General features: G+C 37.3%; 1 protein-coding gene across 1 annotated transcript in view; it reads left to right on the plus strand.

The window, feature by feature from the left end:
• FRMD3 (FERM domain containing 3) overlaps positions 1-21256 on the plus strand; it is a 145965-nt gene that overhangs the window by 119540 nt on the left and 5169 nt on the right. The window contains exons 11-13 of the mRNA XM_052700773.1: positions 1265-1339; positions 1860-1928; positions 6861-6982. Coding sequence (XP_052556733.1) covers positions 1265-1339; positions 1860-1928; positions 6861-6982 — 266 coding nt within the window. The remainder of the gene's footprint in view (positions 1-1264; positions 1340-1859; positions 1929-6860; positions 6983-21256) is intronic.

Raw genomic sequence — 21256 nt, forward strand, 5'->3', positions numbered from 1 at the left:
ATACTAAAATGAAAAGAATATGTGCATCACTAGAAGATTATTCAAAATGAAATGTTCTGTTTCATTATCAGAATTCAAAATGAAAACAAAAAATATGCATGTTCTGAGAATGCTTGTTAGAGAATTTTATTATTAAAACGCATGTTTATTAGAAGCCAGTATTACAAAGTGTTTAGAAACTGAAAGGTGATGTTGGATGGATATGGTATTGAACTTTTGTTTAGAAACGCTTCCTTTTGGGTGGGTAGTTTTTTCTGCCACTTAGTCTCTTCTCATACTATTGCATTATTATTTTTATTAAAAAACTTTCTTTGTAAGGGACATAGTAACACAAAGAGGATGGTGTAAGGGGTATCCTTACTCTTACCCATAACTGCACGGGAAGAATGTATCTTCTACCATGAACGTTAATAACTTGCTTTATTTTGGAGGAGATTCTTTCTTATATTTTAATACTGATAATGTATCCTTCTAATTCAATTAATATATTCAGTGGGAATGCCAGAAATATGAGGTACTACAATAAAGCTGCTAATTCATCTCTACGACGAAAAATTGTTTTAGTTATGACTCAGTCCAGGCTCTCAGTTAATGGTTGTGATTATTTTCAACTACTTACAAGCCATAGAATCATAGGATCTGAGAATGAGAGACTAAAATGAAATCAGTTTGCCATTTTGAAGCCACCGAACATCAAAAAAATAGCATGCCTGAGGTTCTACTCTTCAGTGATTGTTGTAGGTCTCTGATTGTTGAGATAAAAGTTTGCTACATACTTTATGGTTATGGAAGAGTGCAAACTCCTTAAAGTTGACAGCATAGAGACACCATAAATGCACCTGTTTTTAGAGATAAATATACTGCTTCTGTATTCTTTATTTGTTTGATCAGTGGAAAAGTGGAAATGATAGCCATATTGTCTTCTCTTAGAGTAAAATTGGCCTAGGGGTTGTTGGCTTATTGCAATCTTTCTTTTGTCTTAACAATGAGTCCTTAGAGATGCAGCGTTTGCTTTTCATTTTCATGTTTTCCTACCCAGGTAATCTCTCACTTTATGTTCAGTTATTCTGCACTGTTTGAATTGTTTTGTGTGGCACTTCATATACAAATCCATTTATAGGTCTAAAAAATGTTGGTAAGTCAAATTATTGAGTACTACTTTGTTGTATAAAAATAGCACAAATTGTAAATGAACTTGTTCAGTTTTGCATATCCAGTTTCTTCAGTGCTGAAAATATAACAGTCTTTGTTCTTTTTCATCAAGGTATGCAAAATCCAGCCAGATTAAGACCATGTCCAGCAGCAAAATATTTTTTAAAGGCAGCAGATTTCGTTACAGGTGGGTGCTTCCTATTTCTTTTTCTTGTTAAACTATTTTAGAAAGTTAAAAAACAAACAAAAACCCAGTTATTAATTTTGGCAAATTGAAAACTTTTCCTTCCTGAGGACCTTTTCAAACCTACTTCAGGCCAGGATTAAAATTAGTTTGTATTGACTTGTCAAAGAGCAGTTCCACCGTAATGGGGTCCCGGTTTTGGTGTAGCTTCTAAGAAACAAGGATGCATGGCTATCATAGATCATGTTCAATACAGAGCAGTGTTGCTGGACAGCTTTGGAAGAGGGCTATATTACTGGGTTGGTCTAAGTAACACATAACATTCAATTACAAGAGGCTACTTTTTCTTCAGTAGCTTTACAGATAATTTATCAGCAGAATTTTAAATTTTAGACATTTTTTGTTTTTTTCATTTTCTTTTTTAAAAAATACATAAATTATTCATGCATGTATAGTTCTTGTCATATAATGAGCTCACCTTAGTATTTATTTGCTTGAATGTATAATACATATTTTAATGCAGTGGAAAAGTAGCCAAAGAGGTGGTGGAGGCAAGCTCTAAAATCCAGAGGGAACCTCCGGAAGTTCACAGGTATGTCTAGACATTTAATATTACAGTTTGAGGACAAAAGAGAATTTCTGCACTCTGCAGAGACATTCTCTTTTCTCTTCTGTGGGGTGTAGTGACTGTTATTCTGAACCTCCATACTGAGACATTTGGAAATAAGTGTTGGCTGTGACAGAAAATTTTGACAGTTGTGTATTGTCTCCTACACAAGGGAAGCTAATTTGTGCTGCTTTGAAGCTAGCTTTAATTGGCTAGATAATTAGCTTGTATTATTTTCTGTGTTTGGACATGGAATCTTACATGATTTTGACAGATAAGTACAATGTCATTTATTTCCCCATTCTTTTCCAGTTTCAAAAGATTCTGTTTCGTTTACACATATGGGAATATTTAAAGGTATACTTAATAGCTCTTTCATAGTCCAGTAAGCTTAAAGAATGTTCATTCTTTAAGAAAAAAAAAAAGTTGATTTGTTAGAAGTAATCATCTGGACTTTATGAGCAAACTAATTCTTTTTAGTGTTCATCACTTATTGCCCTGACAATGTAAGCAGTCAAAACCTAATTAAAGATAACAAATTCTTTCTGAAGAGAAGAAGCTAGCAAGAAAATTAGATTTCATAGAATCATCTAGGTCGGAAAAGACCTTCAAGATCATCAAGTCCAACGATCTTTACCTACTGAATCTCATGACATGGTAGTTCCGCATCCACACATCTCTTAAAATCTCTTCAGGAACACCACATAAATGGAAAGCCTGTTCCAGTACTTGATCACAGAATCACAGAATCACAAGGCTGGAAAGGTTCTACAAGATCAGCTAGTCCAGCTGTCCTCCTATCACCATTACTACCTGCTTAGTTACTAAACCATATCTCATAGCACCTCATTCAGATGCATCTTGAACACTGCCGGGGACGGTGACTCCACCCCCATTCCAGTGCCTGACTACTCTTGGAGAGAAAATGCGTTTCCTTATATCTAATCTAAATCTCCCCTGGCACAACTTGTGGACATTTCCTCAGGTCCTATTTGTTGCCTGGGAGAAGAAGGTGACCCCCTTCTCACCACAGCTTCCCTTCCGGAAGCTGGAGAATGATGAGATCTCTCCTGAGTCTCCTCTTCTCCAGGCTGAACAATCCCAGCTCCCTCAGCTGCTGCTCATAAGACTTGTGCTCCAGACCCCTCACCAGTTTCGTTGCCCTTCTCTGGACATGTTCCAGGGCCTCAATGTCTTTCTTGTAGTGAGGGGCCTAAAACTGAACACAATACTTGAGATGCACCCTCACCAGCACTGAGTACAGGGGATGATCACCTCCCTGCTCCTGCTGGCCACACTATTTCTAATGCAGGCCAGGATGGCATTGGCCCTCTTGACCACCTGGACACACTGTCAACTCATGCTCAGCTGAGCGTCAACCAACACCCCCAGGTCCTTTTCCTCTTTACAGTCATCCACCCGCTCATCCCCAAGACTATAGAACTGCATGGGGTTATTGTGGCCAAAATGCAGGACATGGCACTTGTTGAAATTCACTCCACAGGCTCAGCTATCTAGCCTGTCCATATCCCCCTTAAGGCCTTCCTACCCTCAGGCACATCGACACTACCTCCCAACTTGGTGTCATCTGCAGATTTACTGAGGGTGCACTGAATGCCCTTATCCAGGTCATCAATAAAGATATTAAATAAGATAGGTACCAGTATTGACTCCTGGGGGACACCACTTGTAATGGGTCAACAGGTGGATTTAACTCCATTAATTACTACCTACTGGACACGGCCCTCTAGGCAGTTCCTTACCCAAACAATGATATACTTGTCCAGGCCACAGGCAGCCAGTTTCCCCACGAGAATACTGTGAGAGACCATATCAAAGGTTTTGCTGAAATTTGGGTAGACTACATCAACAGCCTTTCCCTCATCTACCAGTTGGTTTCCCTTATCACCCAATTGTAGAAGGAGATGAGGTTGGTCAAGCAGGACCTTTCTTTCCTGAACCCTTTCATGGACCTGATCCCCTGGATGCCACACACGTGCCATGCAATCTCACCCAAGATGATTTGCTCCGTAACTTTCCCTTGTACCGAGGTCAGGCTGACAGGCCTGTAGTTCCCCAATCCTCCTTACAGCCCTTTTTGTAGATAAGAGTCACGCTGGCAAGCCTCCAATCCTCTGGGACCTCTCCAGATAACCAGGAGATGGTGGAGAGGAGCTCGGCAAAACATTTCTGTGAAGAAACCCTTCCTAAACCTCTCCTGGTGCTGCTTAAAACCATTTTGTCATTTTCTATCATATGTCACAGGAGAAAAGAGACTATAATGCTATTTAAAAACTTTTTTAAATTCTTACTTAATTTTCTGAATATTCTGCAACTATATCCTTATTTTGACAGTGTTTGTGGGTTTTTTTTTGTCAGGGTTTGGGGAGGCCTTTTAAAAATATTTTTGAATATGGAAGCTCCATGTACACTTGAGAGGAAAGTGGATTGTTTTTGTTGAAGTATAGAAGTATGTTTGCAGAAAATATAATATGCTGCCTAGCCATAATATGGAACAAATATTAAGCCCATGCAGATATGTTTTATATATGTTTTTGCAGATCACATTTGAAAAACCTGTAGTTGATATCCTAGACAGTGTTATCTGGGAACACAGAAAGCAGAATATCAGAATACAAGTCCAACCTTGGGACAGAATATATGCACACAAAAATGAATTTTAAATTAAATTAGCTACTCAGATAAGAAAGTATCTTGTTGCCTACTTTCTGCAGGATCTTTTTTTTGTTTTTATTTGCTTTCAGTGTTATAAGGAGTACATTGTTGAAACTTCCAATGTAAAGAAAGAAACAAATCAGACTGGGAATAGTTATAGTGCAATGCCACACAGACTTAACACTCACAAATATGAGCGTGTATTTTCTTATGATTACCATCCTACAATTGATTGCATTTAGAATATTACGGTACCTTCAAATTCAGCTTTTTAGACTGAATAAGAAAAAGCCTAGTGATGTGAAGTTTTTTTATGATGCAGGTCTTGAAATGGGGAAGAACGATGTATAGCTTGACCTTTTAATAGAGAGGTAAAATCATAGACTATAATAGTTTCAGTTCAAAAAAAAAAAAAAAAGTTTGGATTTTGAGCCTGAAAATGACATTTTTTTAGATGCAAAACAGCTGGAGGAAATTGTGTGATTGTAGGTATAAAGAAATATTTTTTTTCTTCCTTTATGTTGTCTCTCTTTCTCTCTTTATGTCTCCCTCCCTCTTTTCATGTCTAGAGAGAAAGAAATTTTAGGTGGCTCCTGTAGAATGTTGTATTTGGATATTACATTTAAAAATTGTAGACTGAAAGTCTGCTGGAATGTTTAGTCATAAAGCATTAATACAGTGGCAGGTTTTTTTTCTGACAAATACACACTGAACAATTTAATTTCAATTTATTATTATTATTGTTATTAGCAGTAGTAGTAGTAGTAGTAGTAGTAGTAGTAGTAGTATTTGCCTTCAGGGCATTCTTGAAGGAGGAATCTCTGTGAATAAGTACTGAATAGGAACTTTATAGGTGTTAGCAGGCACAGTTCCCATTTTCGGAATTGATTCATAGCTTGTTTCAACAAGCACAAAGATCAAGTAGATAGACAATAAGCCTGCAGAGGTGTATGGACTGCAATGATTATAGGTAACAGTCATGTCAGTGGAAAACTTCTCTGGATAGTGAAAATTTAGATTAAGTAGTTGTTAAAGACTGCTCTTTGTAATGCAATTGAGGACAAATATTGCTTTGGGTGTATGTTAATGAGAGGAGAATCATAGTAATTGAACAAGAAGTCTTTTTATCCACATAGAATATTTAGTGACATGTAATGTGACTTAGAACAGGACATCTGTGTCCTTAGTTTACAAAAACTCTCAGTGACATGCAGTCCCTTCTCTTTGTTTCCCATACGTTTTACTCAGTTTGTTCATCTGTGTCATTTTAAGTTGTCTTTTTTGAACTTGAAATGTACTTATGAAACTTCAGCTCTGCTCTTGGGTTTGCTCCCTTATCTTTCACCTGCAGTTTTGAGTCAGAACCTAATTTAGAGAAAACTGAGGATGGATGGAGAGAACACAACATGAACAGTATTACTAGGCTATGCTAAATGCAAATCTATATACCATTTGAAGTCAAAGATTCGAGAGAATTCTCTTTAATTTCATCTTTGCTTCTGTCAAAAATAAATATTTTAAAACGTAATGCCTCAGCTCCTGGTTCAGGCCTGTAACATGTAGGCCCTAGATAATTTATTCTGAAGGATCATTTTATTTTCTCAGTGATGTGGTGTTATACTAGTGAACTATGTGGCTGAAGCAAATCAACAAAATTCCTTAAAATTTCCTGAGTAAGTTCAACACTTGCTATTAGGAAAATCTGTTAGAGGCAAGTAAAACAAGAAAGAAAACCCAGCTGAGCAGCTGAAGACATGGTCTAGAGGCAGTGTTTGCAGTGCTTAAGAATGAAATCTCTGTTTATATGTTAAGTACAAGGAATTGTTGCTGTATTCTTTAGATTGCAGTGCTCAGTCCATAAGAAGTCCTTCACTCAGTCCCAGAGGCAACGTAACGATATCAGCAAAATGATTTATATCCTCTCTGCCTTCCTTGAAGCCAAATACTCATATCTGCCATGTGGTGCAGAGAGGAGCAACATGCTGCAATAGTGCATGAGATCAGAAGGTGACAGGCTGCACAGGGCTCAAAAACATTTCTTATGCTTCTGATGTTGGAAAGTTTGTCTGCAAAGGGTGCAACATAAGATGGGCCAAAGCAGTGTTCATTGTGAAGAGCTTGTTATGTTATCTCAAAGCCTACCATAATTTTTGCAAAATTATTTTAAAATGACATACATTTGTTTGACTCTAGTTGTTTTTTCTTGTGAATAAACTGACCCTATTTTCCCTGTTCTTTTAGAACCAGCATTACGCAGAGTCGCAGCTCTCCCTCTCTGAACAAGCAACTCATAATTAATATGGAACCTTTGCAGCCCCTTATTCCTTCTCCATGTGAGGAGGAGGAGGTTCCTTTAGATGAAGGTGAGACAGTTTCCTGATTCCTGGCAAACATTACCAATATTTATTAGAAAATACACAGAAAAACATCTTGGTTTGTTACTAACTTAGGAAAAATTTTAATGATTTCTACTAGGAATGCACCATTGAAGCTCTGTATATTTTGTTGAGGAATGATCACTAGCTCAAAGAACTGTCCACAAGCCTTGTGCAGAATACTTTCTGAGGAAATTTACTACCATTAAATGTTCTATTTATCTTTTTTTTTTTCTTGGAATTATGAAACAGAAGAATGTAAATTAAATAATTGCATTAAATCCCTATCTTTCTGAGATGCAGTCGTTACAAATAATGATGTGAACATCTTGGTCAGTTTAAATGAGGATAATTGATTGTTCATCATAAAAAGGTAGCCAACTAAACAAAAATGTTTCTTACTTAAGACATAGCGAGCTAATAGAATCAGAAGCTGGGAAATGCAACCTTTATTGCTAATTTGTTGTACTTAATTAACAGGAAACAGGGAACAGCTGATCTTTTGTAACTGTATTCATTTTCTTGGGAGTACGTTTTGAATGTCATTGTATATGTGTCGTGAAATCCTGTTTTCTTTGTTGTTTGGAGTTTATGCACAGAATGTTGTATAAATAGCATGACTTAATTGTCTGTATACTTAGATTATAATAATTAGTAGTAATAGCTGTGTGGCAGGTAGCTAATTTTATCAACTATTTATTTACCTCTGCTGTGAAACACCTGTTTCTTACAGGAATTAACTTTCTGGCAGCCACGAATCAACTAGCGCCTCCCTTCCGTTCCCACTATTGCAGAGTTACAACAGCCTGCTGCTTTACTTATTACTCTAAGCAATGCAATCCGTTTTTGGAAACTGCTGACTACATTTACTACTATATGCTCACTAGAGAGTGCAGATATGCTTCAAACACATATGTTACATATGCTAGACAGTCATGTTTCCTTTCAGATGAGCAGATTGTTGTTATTATTACAGTTCAAAAGAAATATTTGTTCATGGATTTCCTGTAAATGTAATATGAATAGTCTAATACTACTAGTTGCCAAGTAATGGTACTCAGCTCTTGTACAGTATATTCCTGCAGAAGGCTTGGGGCATATCAAATTCCAGTCTAAGCTGATCTTGCAGCTCAGACATATACACCAGCTCTCCTCTAGACACACAATGTTCATGTGCATCTTTTTGCTGTGTGTTGCACCGTCTCCCTTTCACCAGCACTAATCACCTTGGAGTGAACTAGTACAAGGAGTTAAAAAGTTAATAATAACAGTTCAGTGTCCCACTTCTTGCTGGCTCAGCCTTTAAGAAATTCATCAGAGTGGTCCAGGCAAGGTGCTGTGCCAAAGGCAAGGGAGGAGCAGGATCTTATAGGCTGGGAGCCAGCTCTGGGGCTGACATAACCGCACTGGCAAACTGCTTTTAGTGCATAACACATGTCAAACAACCTTGGCAACTCTTTGGATGGTGGGGCCTGAAGTGGGGGCAGACAATCTGATAGTCTCTTTTCCAAAGTGCCTGTAGATACTGCTGAGCACGGAGTAGCCATGTCAGAGCTCGCTATAGGGCAGGTCAGCCGTCTCCAGGCTGTATAGGCTGGCTTAGGCAGCCTCCAAGACCCACACTCGTACCTCTGCAAGGTCTGATGCTAAACCTACATTCAAGCTGCTGATTGCCAAGACCTTCATGTGATGCTGCACTAACGCTGTGTATGCAGGGGCAGGCAACTCATCAGGAAGGCTGCCCACAGTGCTCTGGCAGTTCATGCCTTGGACAGACTCGGGACAATACAATTTTTCTCTTCTAACTGAGCAAAACTTGCTTATTCTTAATTTTATGTCAGCTTTGGATATTGCAAGCAAAATATGTGGCCAGAAAAAATGGTGATCGTAGTGTTATCTTTTTTAATTGCTGGCTTGAGAAAGCACCTTTTCTTCCTAAAGCTGCTGGAGAGGTTCAAAACTGAACTAACAGAAACTGCCAGGTGAGAGGGAATTTTTTTTGTCAATTATTCATGTTGCTAGGGAACAAAGCAATCAGAGATTGTGCTAGCAGTCTGTAGGGGATTTTAAACAGCCTTAGCATAATCTTTTCAAATGTAAAAACCCATATTGCAACCAAATATGAAAAAAAACCACAACAACAGCCTATCTATTCTCCCATATGAAATTTCATCTTTGGGTAAAAAAACGTATGCTGACTAATCATGATCATAAATGACTACTATTCATGGGAATTAAAGTAAAGGGTGTCTGTGATAACAGTTTAGTACTTATTTTAGCACTTGACATTTAGACAAGGGGATTTGAAAACAGAATTTTGTTAGAATGGCAGCAAAAATGAGTTTTCCTGTTGTTACCTCATTCCTCAAGATCTAATTCTTCACCCAGCTCTTAAGGGCTGTATACAGGTGTCCAATTACAAATTTAACTTCCAGATTTGAACTAGGTATTTTTTATTTGAACTTAAAAGTATTTTTTTGCTCTTTAAAAGTATAGTTATTTAGATGAGTTACCTGATAGATTGACCACCAGTCAATCCAGTACTTCTTTTATCAACTTAGACAGCAAGTGTGCCAGTGGAAAACTGGTGAAAGCTCAGAGTATCTGCCTTTTAGATGTAAGTAGCTGGTAGTTATGTTATAAGTGGCATTTGGCTTCTGTGAGAGAAACTGGCACCCAAATGTCAGTGTGTTTCAGAGATAGGATTCAGGAGCGGGAGTTGATATCTCACTGAAGTTACAGTCACTGTCAGATGACAAGCTCATCCAAAATGGGGTGTCTTAGCTAGAGGGTTTAAGAAGAGCTACAAGAGTGAGGATGATGTATGTCATGCACAAACAGAAGACTTCTGCCCATGTCAGTTTGTTTTTACCTCATTTTTACATTACTGGGAACTAACTGGAAGTTTGTAATTTGTAAGTCAATAAAACTGTTTTCACTGACATCCCTGAAAAAATAAAGGGATTTGTTTAAAAAAGTATGTTGGTGGTAGTTTGCAGGCTAGACTTGCTGCTGAAATAAATGAGAGCTAATGCATTTTCCTTACTTATGCATCACAAGCATCACTTCTATGTCATGATTTTCTCAAGATTTCTTTGGATTTGGGAGAGAAAATAAAGCAAAATGGGATTTCCACACATGAATATTTTCATAGTTTACATTCTGATAATGACTACAAATATTTTACGTTATCATAATTGCATCCTGTCCTCTTTAACCTAGTTCCAGTAGATACTAATGGACATTTGGTTAGGCATTGTAAGATAACGAACTCTCTACAGAAAGAATAGTAATACTTCTTTTTTTTTTCTTTTTCTTTTCTTTCACTTTTTTTTTCTTCTTTCTTTTTTTTTTTTTCTTTTTCTTTTCTGTGTGCATGTGTTCCTGGGTATATCCTGAACATTTTCCACTAGTTTTTCTATTCTTCTGTGTGACCCTTGCAGCACATTCTTCCCTTCTCCAGTTTGGTATGTCTGTATTCAGAAAACTAATCTGAAGTTCTCATGACATGAGTTTTGCAGGTCTATTCTGTTTTTTTGTGTATACTGCTTAAAATTCTTCATCTTTTTCCATTACTCTTGTGCTAATGTCCTGTCTGACTCAGAAGGAGGAAAGAGGGACCATGATTAATCATAGAATGACCGTCCTGCATAGAAACGTGTCGCATGGAACAAAATTTTATGTGAATGACAATCAGATATGCTTATGGAGGTCATTTCTTCCTTTTAAATTTTGAAGATCTTCTTCTAAAGTGAGTTCATTATACTGGTTTTGCAGTATTTGGAAGTGTGTTTGTGGAATTTACCTTTGTCATAGAAAGCCAAATTCAGCCGTTCTGAACGCTCTTATTACATCCTATGGTCCTTTCCCTGTAGAATTTTTTTTCACATGCAGTTGAACATGTTAGATTTCTTTTGCTAATTGCTGTAGCAGTTGTGTGGATACCTTCTTTCACTGTCTGATCTGGTAATGCAGATTAGTTCCTGTCCTGATGACTTGGCAATTATTTTGCAGGGGGTGGTTATTTTCTTCAGATTCCCTGGCATCAGATGCAAGCAAGACTTGCCTATCTGAGTAAAAAAATAAAGTAATTAATATCTCCATTACACGTTAATTTCTCCATCTCTCAGATGTCTGGTTTTGCTAACCGATGAAAGCTTTTAAGCCATTTGATACGTATGTGTTCAGGTTTCATACATAAATTGTTTTCTTAATGACTTTTGCTATGGAAGCAATCAAAGTGAAGTAATGTCATCCAGTCATTCTGCTGGTTGGTGTACCTTGTGCTGTGTTTCTGAAAAAAGACAACTGATGGGAGAGACTCATTCTAAATTCCTTTTATTTAAAATCCACACTCCTTAGTATTTTCTTCCCCAGATGTTTCCACACTTTTTAAGATATGCTCACTGAGCTGGGTGATTTTTTAGAAGATTCTATTTTCATATGAAAGTTATATGTCAGTGGGCATCTGCACTGTCTGTGAATAGCCCTTATCCTTTCCTTTATTCTGTACTAGTAGCTGTCTGTCAAAAGGAATATGTCACTGATACTCACTGCTACTTTAAAACGTACAGCTACTACATGTTTTTACTGAAGTTACTGTTGTATCATTGGAGTGCAAGAGATACTGAATTGGTGGCAATTGTCTGGCATCAAAAATATCTGATTTTGAAAAAATGGAGTTTTTGTTGCATCTGGTAAACGTGTATGGGAATGAGCACACAGCAGCTGTGTATGCATGGTTGTCTGGGTGTGTTAATTCTGTGTACCAGAGCACATGGAAAAATAGTCCCTAATGCATGCAGTAGTCCCCATAAATCTTAAAAATATGCTCGTAGAATAAAAATAATTTTAACTATCTGTTCATACTATGCCTGTAGAGCAGGGGATGAGCACATTCGTCATTATATCTACGGTCAACAAACTAACTTGGATTTACAGTTCTCTGGCCATGCAGTTTAGCCCTTACAGGTCCAAAACCAGCTTTTTCACAAGTGAAATTTCTGTTTCAAGCCAACAATTCCTATTCTGTATAACAGATAATTAGCTCTGCCATCTTTCTTTTGTAACATATTTATAAATTTGCATATTTTAAGGTGCTTACTGTAAGATGTTTCCCTTTCCCCCCTTCTTTCCCACATATTTGCAAGCATGTCATTGATTTTATAGTGCAGAGAGAACAGGAATGCCAGATCACAGGCTTGGGCAGCACATGTCATAAATATTAGAGACAGGTATTCTAAAAAGCGAGAGACTATGTCCTGTCATACAGTCCTCTCTGTGGTGCTGATGAATCCAGTCAGAGCCCCTCTCCCACGAGGACAGTGTGATGATGTGTGTGTGGTTGCATTCCAGCTTCCAGCTGGAGCGAATGGTCAGCAGTGATCATCTATGTGTCATGCCTTTTTTAGGAACCCACGTATGCTGCACAGAACACAGAAATGGCCAGCCTTCTGAAGCATCGCATATAGCTGGTGAATATGCAGAGTTCGGTAGTTGCCCACAACTGAGAACCGAAGCACATATGCAGAGAGTAATGTTTTCCCTAAGTTTAGGATTTTTCTCTTTTTGTTTATTCACGGAGAGGTCAGCTTTGGTGCTAGCCTTGTTTTCGTCACATCAGTTCCCCTAAAACTAAGGCCTGTAAGCACAGCTCTTTTTTTCCCTTTGTAACTATATATTTTCTGCAAGTACTTTCCAGGCGGCAGTGAGGAATTGACATCAGCTGCCAAATTAAAGCTTTTAGAAAAAATAATGGCTGCAGTGTCATTTTGTTCTATGAAAACAGACCCTAAACGCTGGCCCTTTGTTTCTTTGCAAAATGTTTTGATGCCTTGGATATTTTTATACTTGTGTGTGTGATTCAGCTGTTACACCAGCAACTGCTAACTGAGATGGACTCTGTGGAAGTTTGTATTGTATGTTACAAGTTGTATTTAGAAGTGTTTAAAAATAACCCCTCGTTCTGTTCCCTGCTGGGATATTTTTGTTGGCCATGTTAGAAGCCTGTCATTTGATTCATTGAGAGGGACTTGCATTGGTCTTTTGAAACACGGAGGAAGTTCAATGAAAGGTTGAAGGCAGTATGAGTAGAGTCTCTACAAGACTTTGAGAAGAGGGATTCATAGCCAAAATGGTGAAATGCCTTGTAAAAATCCAAACCAAGAGAAGCATTCATTTGCGGATGGTTAACCACTGTAACAAGGAAGTGTGCATTCGATTGCTGCGGCATGGCTCCAAGATCACAGCCAGAAGGGCTGGTAAATTTAACTTTTAAAATTTATTTTACTCATACTTTTTTTTTTTTTTTTTTTTTTTTTTCCTCCATAGCCAGTTGTGCTATTAATGATCTACTGGTAAGAAACTGTGCATGATGAAATATTACACTGAATACAACAGAGAATAAGGATGAATTACTGACAAGAGAAGAGTTACAAAGGAAGAATGAATGAGGAAAAAAAAAACAACTTAAATGAGATTTGTTGTAATGTTTTACTGAAATAATGGACTGGAATTATACTCTAGTAGATTTTTTTTAATTCAAGGGAGAAATACTTTTAAAATTTGATGTTTTCTGGCAAAACTAGATAGTTGTTAAATTTGAAGATAAGCTGATACTGCATCTTGAATGTTAGCTGAGTGAAGCAGTGGATACATTTCAGCTTAACTGCAACTGGGTGACTGATTCGCCAGATCATAATTTTGTTGTTACTGCTTTTCTCAGTAATGAATAAATAATATATATTTTATATTATAATATAATATCCTGAATATTAATATCAAAACGAAAAAGGAGCCTGTTTCAGATCTCTTTTTCGTTATACAGAAAAGAATGTGACTCAAGGAACAAAAAGTGTTGTTCTGGATAGCAATGAAAACTAAGCTTTTTATTTGCTTTTATACCATAGTTATTTTTTGCCATAGACAGACTGGTCCATTCATTGCTCTGTATGTCTCTGTTCTGTTGATGAAATATAATGCTTCAAAATTTGTTTTTCCATGTTTTCTACAATACTTACGCTTTTGTATATGTGGATAGAGAGGTTTCAGCTTCTTATGCACCTGTATCATGCATTGATATTGAAACTTCATTTCAGAAATGGGAGTTTACAGGACATTCAAGTAAGGATGTCCTGGCAAAGACCAGAGAATTGTCATGCCTGTAACATTTGAAAACCAAAAGACAGTAAGCATAATAGGTATGGGAGAGCCTGCTTCTTTCAGTGACTTCTCTCTGATGGGCAGCAGCTCCTGGCTGCCTTTGCGTGATGAGTTCACCACTCAGGGGAAACAGTAGTATCTGTGAGAGTAGCACTGAACACCCTTGTTTCATAAATCATTAGCGAAATAGAAAAAATATCTTTCTTTGCATGAATTCTGTATTCTTATTTCTCAGTTAGTCAGTCTTCTAATACATGCAAGCCATCTTGAACTAGGCAATAGTCTAATAATGGATTTGTGTACAGGGGCTATGACAATTCTGATAATTATAATATAAATTATATTATAATTATATATAAATTAAAATATAATCCTTGATCTTGTGGTACAGTTTTTAGGATGTTATTTCTTTTAATGCACATAGGTAACAAATCTGCATATCAGCTTATAAAACCGAGGGATTGTGGTCAGCTTGTACAAAACTCCCTCATAGAGGGAGGCACAATTCCTCGGGAGAGCCTCGTTCTGCATGTCACATTTCAGAAAAATGCTGATTTGTGCCAGAAGTGCTCACTCAGGCTCAGCAAGGTTGCTGAAATGTCTCACGTGTCCTTTTCTCAGGTGCTAAGCTTATGCATTGGCTCCAGTTCTTTGCAGTCTTGCTCTCCTTGCCTTTTGCTAGGCTGTGAGTGATGGCAGTCCCTTCACCAGCTCCTCCCCTTTTCTTGCTCTGCTGACAGACAAATCCTCTTTTTATCTCCTGTTTCCATTGCAGACATTTCCCCCTCCCTTGTACTCCCCTTAGCCTTTTCACTGCTTAATCCTAATTTTGAGAAGGATAAGCACTGCTGAGGTGGGCTTTGAGGCCAGAGGTGGGATATAGACAGCATACTTCAGAAATCTTGCTGTACTGCATGCCCTACTTTGCTTTTGTTTCTGCACTCTGGGTGCGCTTTGCAGGATGTGAGGAGCAGAATTGCCTCCACTAGCAGCTGCACATACTGTGGCATTAGCTGAACTCTGGGACACAGTGCATGCCTGGAAAGATGGTTGCAATGCTGTGAAGTCACAGCACTTGCAGCTGATGTGAGCTGGCATCTGTGACAGGGCTTTACTCCCTTCTAGAAATTCCAGTAAGAGTAAAATTAACTGGAACTGCCAGCAGGAAAACTCGGTCACTACCTAAAAAGTCTAAAACTGTCAGTGATTTATTCTCCTTGCAAAGACAGATTAAGTGTTTTATATGAGCATGGGAAATGGGTAGGATATAGCCTCCTACTTCTGAGAGCTGAGCATTTGGCTGTGGTGCAGATCCTGCTTTGATGTAGATCCTCTAAAGGAAAATATTTGACTTCAGTGTCATTTTAGATTGTTTCCCTTTCCTTCCATTCCTTTATGATCTCCATGAACTTTGCTCAAGTGAAAGTTACTCTCTCCTTCAAGTAGTTCTATGCATAGTACATATAAAGTTTGTAATTAAAGTAAGTGAAGGAATGCACAAAATTTCTAGAGGAAATGATGAAGGACATAGGAAGGAGCCATACCTGTTGCAGCATGATGGCTGTACTTGTTTACACGCTACATATTTCAATCAGAGAGATCATTTGCTGTCCTCTTTCTGGACCATATCTTATTTTTCACTTCCCTGTTTAAAACAAGGAAGTTTTAATGCCCATTTCCTTCTTCTCTACACAAGTTCTAGTTCTTTTACAGATATGTGGTTGTGTTTGCCTGTCTGATCAATAAAGCTGTGTGCAGTATATCCAGCCACAAGACAAAGTGCAAACTGTTTTTTTTAGTGAGAGCTTACACTTTTTTTCTGGAATGCTGTCTTTTCAGCAACGGCAGCTTCTTAGGAATGGTGGAGGTGGATCTGCCTTCAACCTATGAATCCTCAGCTGCTGTTTTTGGCTCCTTTACAGAAACTAGCATCTGGCAACATTTATGTCAGACTGCTCCCGTATTCATGTTCACAGCATATGACTGCTGTGAACTTGTTTTTTATTCAGCTGTTCATGATCCTATCTGCAGTAGCAAGTAAGAGTTTCAGAGGAATCTCAATATTTAGCAAAAGGGAGGTATTGAGTTTTGGCTTGGATAACGAGCTTTCTCTGGCTTTGTTGGATTTGTCCAGTTGCCAGAAAAGCATAGCAAAGCTTTGCTGTAGATATATATAAGAAATAAATCTGGGAACATATTTACTTAATATGCCAGTATTATGTACTGTAAGATTCTGATCTGGAATATAAATTGATGATTAGAAAGAAAGAAAGAAAGAAAGAAGGAAAGAAAGAATGAAAGAAAAAGAGAGAGAGAGATAGAGAGAGAAGGAAAGAAGGGAGGGAGGAAGGAACGCTCTCAAATGTATTTTATACTCATAACATTTCTTCAAATCTGAATGTAATATAAATGTTAAATGTGCTTGTGTCTGCACAAGAAATCTCAGCATTATGAGCAATATGTGCCATTTATACATCTGTCATTCGACAGATGTCAATTGGAGTGGCTCAACATACATATCTGTATACTGTAACATGACTGGAACTTTGCTGTGGCCTTAGTCTGAACATGGCTAATGGCATTTTTGTCCTCAATCCTTCAGAAATTGTATAGTATTATATTTAAAAAAAAAAAAAAAAACAGTTCTATATATCTTTTTATATTATATATAACAATGAGTTTGGAACAGGGTCAGTTAATGCTCAAAATTTTTGAATATATTAAAATATTTATTTACATTAGTATCAAGCTGGCATAAAACGCAGACACTTTGCTTTGATGTGCCTTAACAACGTATGTTGTAAAATAGTTGAAGATCCTTCTGCTTTGATACTATATAATAAGATTTTTTATTTTTATTTTTTAAATAACTGCCATATTAGGAAAAGAGCTTGGGGTGGGAAGGGATGGCAGCAGTAGTTGCTTGGGTCTCATATGTGCCATCTTTTGATGGTGTTGCTTTGAAGTTACCAGCTCAAACTAAATAATGGACTATAAAGCTGATGTACATTCGAAATTGTGGCACATTCAATTTCAATACAACCTCCTCGAAAATCATTGATCTGAAACTGTAACTACACAGAGTCAAAGGACATTTGCCAGCTGCATGAGGAAAAAAAGCAATATTAATGAAAGTTAATATGATCTTCCTTGTTTATGTTCACAATGTGTGTTATGCACACTAGAATTTGCTCTGGTGAAGGAGAGAAGGCTCTGAACTGTAAATTGAGGTGACCTTTCTTTGGAGTAGTTGCAGCTGTCTGAGAAACATGATGGACAGATATATTATTGACCTTGAAGGGTCAGTAATATATCTGAGCAGGTATAGAGTGGCTTATGGCCAGGATTCACAAATTTGGGAGGTTAAATTTAGGACCTTTAATCCATACTGAGATGCCTAAGTGGCTCAACTTACCTTTTACTCCAATAAGAGAAAGTGAAAAGTGTTTTTGAAAAGAAAATTGCTGTACTTTCATATTCAAATATACATGTAGATGTTTAGTATTTTAGTGTTTTAAAAAATTGGTACGCACTCCAGAATAGATGCAAAGGATTTGATGATCCAGCACTACTTGCAGTTATGGGATGCTTAGGAGAAGGGTCACCCTAAATCTCTTTCTTCTCACCTCATAATGTCTGTATTTTGTTGCACCTAGTGTTGTTCAGTTTGTGATGACTGTAGCAAGTGCATTTGTTAATACAAAAAGTCCCAGCGCAGAATATTTTTCATTTGAAATACAATGACTTTCTCAAATAACTACAATAGAAGAGGACAGAGCAGTTGGGACAAGGAATTAATGGCTGTCAAATTAGGCTAATGAGGAGGCATCTTCATTTTCTTCATTTTCATTACTGAGGACAAGACTTCATTTCAGCTCTGCAAGTTCAACTGGCAAGCAGCTGGTGAAAGAAGCATTCTTGTTCTCTCCCCGGTGCTGGTAATGTGCTGCACTCTTGACAATATCTAATAAACCAGTTAAGCAAGAAAAACATCAGACAACTAATTTAGGAAGAAAAATGGTTATTTTTGTAGGTTAGCTTTACAAATTGGCTCTATCAAAGATCAGATGAGACAGAGTGGAAACAGTCTTTCTGGCGGAGGGTAACTATTTGATTGTGAGGCCTCACCTGGAGTCGTGACAAGCTTATTTCCTAGAGAGCAGGAAAAATAATAAATTATAGATTTGTCTGGGCCAGTTGGAAGATTAGAAGGGGAAATGGATTTTAACATCTAACATGCTTTACTGAAGGAGGGATGATTCCTGAGGATAGAGTCCTACAGTGAAGAGGTATTCTCTGATGAATATAACATGAGACATAAAGCTAGCATTAAGAAAGGAATCCAGAAGACTGACCTGTCTGCTAAAGAGCGAGCTGGCTCATTCAGGGAGTGCTTTAAAATGTAAGGCAGTTTAAAGTGTTTTATTTGGTTTTTTTTTTTCTGCCATATCTTTTCAACTTATTTGTCATATGTTATATATATTTTTATGTTGCATTTATTGGCATTTCACCCAAACTGATATCAAGTTAAGTATCATTTTAAAGTTACCAGATTTTAACACCATTTAACTCACCCACTTTTTGGAAGTCTATAATCTGAGATAACCATGAACCTTACTTGCCCGTTCAAAAGACAGTTCTAATGGAGCTGCACAGGTTACATGGAAGATTCCATGGTAACACTCAGGCACTGTGACTTAAAGAGATGTACTAGGTGGATATTTCCACCAGAATGCATTTTAATAAGCTTTAAGATTTCTAGTGATCCAGCCACATTTCAAAAGTTATTCACCTGTTTATTTAATTTCCTCTACAAAATTTTGATACATTAGCTTTGTATTGACAGGTTTTCTGCAATTGGTCTTTCTTTAGGCAGCATAGAACACGAATAAAACCACAAATCTGCAAAGACTATTTGAGGCTCTGGTAGAAGTGTGGCTGTGTCTAGACCAGGGTGGGTCTATGGTTGGATGGCTTGACATCAGTTGTTATGAAACTGAAATTGCCACTGGTATGTCCTGTCCTGAGTGTGCAAGCTATGGTAGCTATGGTAGCTATGGTAGGGGAAGGAAAAGGGAAAGGGAAAGGAAAAGGGAAAGGAAAAGGGAAAGGGAAAGGGAAAGGGAAAGGGAAAGGGAAAGGGAAAGGGAAAGGGAAAGGGAAAGGGAAAGGGAAAGGGAAAGGGAAAGGGAAAGGGAAAGGGAAAGGGAAAGGGAGGGAAAAAGGGGAGATTTTAAGACCTTGTCATTCAAGAAATGCAAAATCTGTAACAGTTGTACAGTATACTGTATTACCTTCAACTCTGTGGTGCAGGAATATACTTTTGCCTTCTGGTCAAATAGAGGGTAGTTAGGTTTCCAAAACAAAGCTCGTAATTTTGATACAGTGAATCTAAAATATTTAGAACTTTCAAAATACTGAAGATCACTGAAAAGCTGAAGGAAAATGTGAAAAAACACAGACTTCCAAATGAGATTCTCAGCAGCGTTTTGGTCAGTAATAGTTGAGTTACTATTTAAGATTCTACCTTTAGATCTGTGATTCAAAATTAATTTAGGCTGCATATCTTTCTGTTATTGTAGATGACATTATGAACAGTATTTTTGCTTCAATTTTTATTCTATAAAAGTGTAATGATGCATCACTTCATTATGGCATTGTTTAGCCTATACTTTATTCCCTTCACTTGAAAGTTACCACAATTTCTCCTTTGATTACTTAAATTGTTTTTTGTTTGCCAGACTGTAATAGAAAAGCATAATAGAGCTTGCAGACATCCTTTTACTGCATATGGAAAACCACAATACATCTGGTGTAATTAGTGCTGGAGATGCACTACTTTTCTTTCTACTTCTTATTTACTGTTTTGTACTATGATGTTTTAAAGTCTCTGAACCTTAGTTTTTACTTCATTAAAACTGGAAAGAATGTTCAGCAATATCAATTCCGTACTTTTTACAGAGATCTACAGGCGAAATCAAATAATCAGACTAATTTGAGTTATAAGTACTGATTTTCCTGGGGTTTTTGTTGGGTAAGTCATAATAACCTTATTATGCTGGTTTTAATTGATATATCATTATTGCAGTAGTCAATTGTAAAGAAAGGAGAGATAGTGAACTTCACAAAATGACAACTGTTAAATATTACTTTATTATTATTATTATTATTATTATTATTATTATTATTATTATTATTATTATACAAGTGATACTGCAAAAGTTTCCCCTGATCCTCTTGCACATAGATGGCATCTGATGATGATAACAAAGTGTCAGACATGGTATAAATGACAAAAATAAATATTTTCCCATGATTTTTCCCGGCTTCAGGCTTGATTCACTTTCCCTCTCCTTCAGCTATTGACAGCAAAAAGGAGTAACCTCAGTGCTCATGTAGCTGCAGAACAGATAGACAGATTTACTAAGGTTAGTACTAAAGTGGGAAAAGGGTACCAAGTCATGAGAGGAGAGAATTCAGGCAGAGAACTGGATTGTAAGAAACAAACATACCGGTAATATTAATAAAGACTTCTTGTGAAGAGGGAAAGGATTTGTAAGGAGGAGGAGAAAAAAGACTGGGAGTATAAGGACAGGAAAGATGACTGGAAGAAAAATGCGATGTGAGGAGGGGAAGCTTATTAAAGATGTGAAGCATTTTATTTCAGTTTCAGTCATATCTTATCAGTCATATCTCATTCTTATATGTTATGCCAATCCACCTCTCTTTTTATCCTCTTTACTGTTAATATGAATTTATCATGATATTTGTCTCTTCTAATGCTATGCTCTATCAAAAACTCCTAACCTCACCCATTGTCTTATCACTTTATTTCTTTGAGGTAAATGAAGAGAAAGTTGGTCTAATCATTACTATTGTTATTATTCCTACTTTGACAACAAATAGGATCAATTCACATTTGCACTTGGTATTCATTTATATCAGAAGCCCACAGAGGCTGCATCATACAAATTTAATTGGATCTCACAGAATCACAGAATCAATGAGGTCACCCTGCAGCCTTCTTTTCTCCAGGCTGAACAAGCCCAGCTCCCTCAGCCTGTCTTCATAGGGCAGGTGCTCCAGTCCCCTGATCATCTT

The sequence above is a fragment of the Tympanuchus pallidicinctus genome, unplaced genomic scaffold (assembly GCF_026119805.1).
Source record: "Tympanuchus pallidicinctus isolate F22 unplaced genomic scaffold, pur_lepc_1.0 scaffold4, whole genome shotgun sequence".
In the NCBI taxonomy this organism is placed as follows: Eukaryota; Metazoa; Chordata; class Aves; order Galliformes; family Phasianidae; genus Tympanuchus; species Tympanuchus pallidicinctus.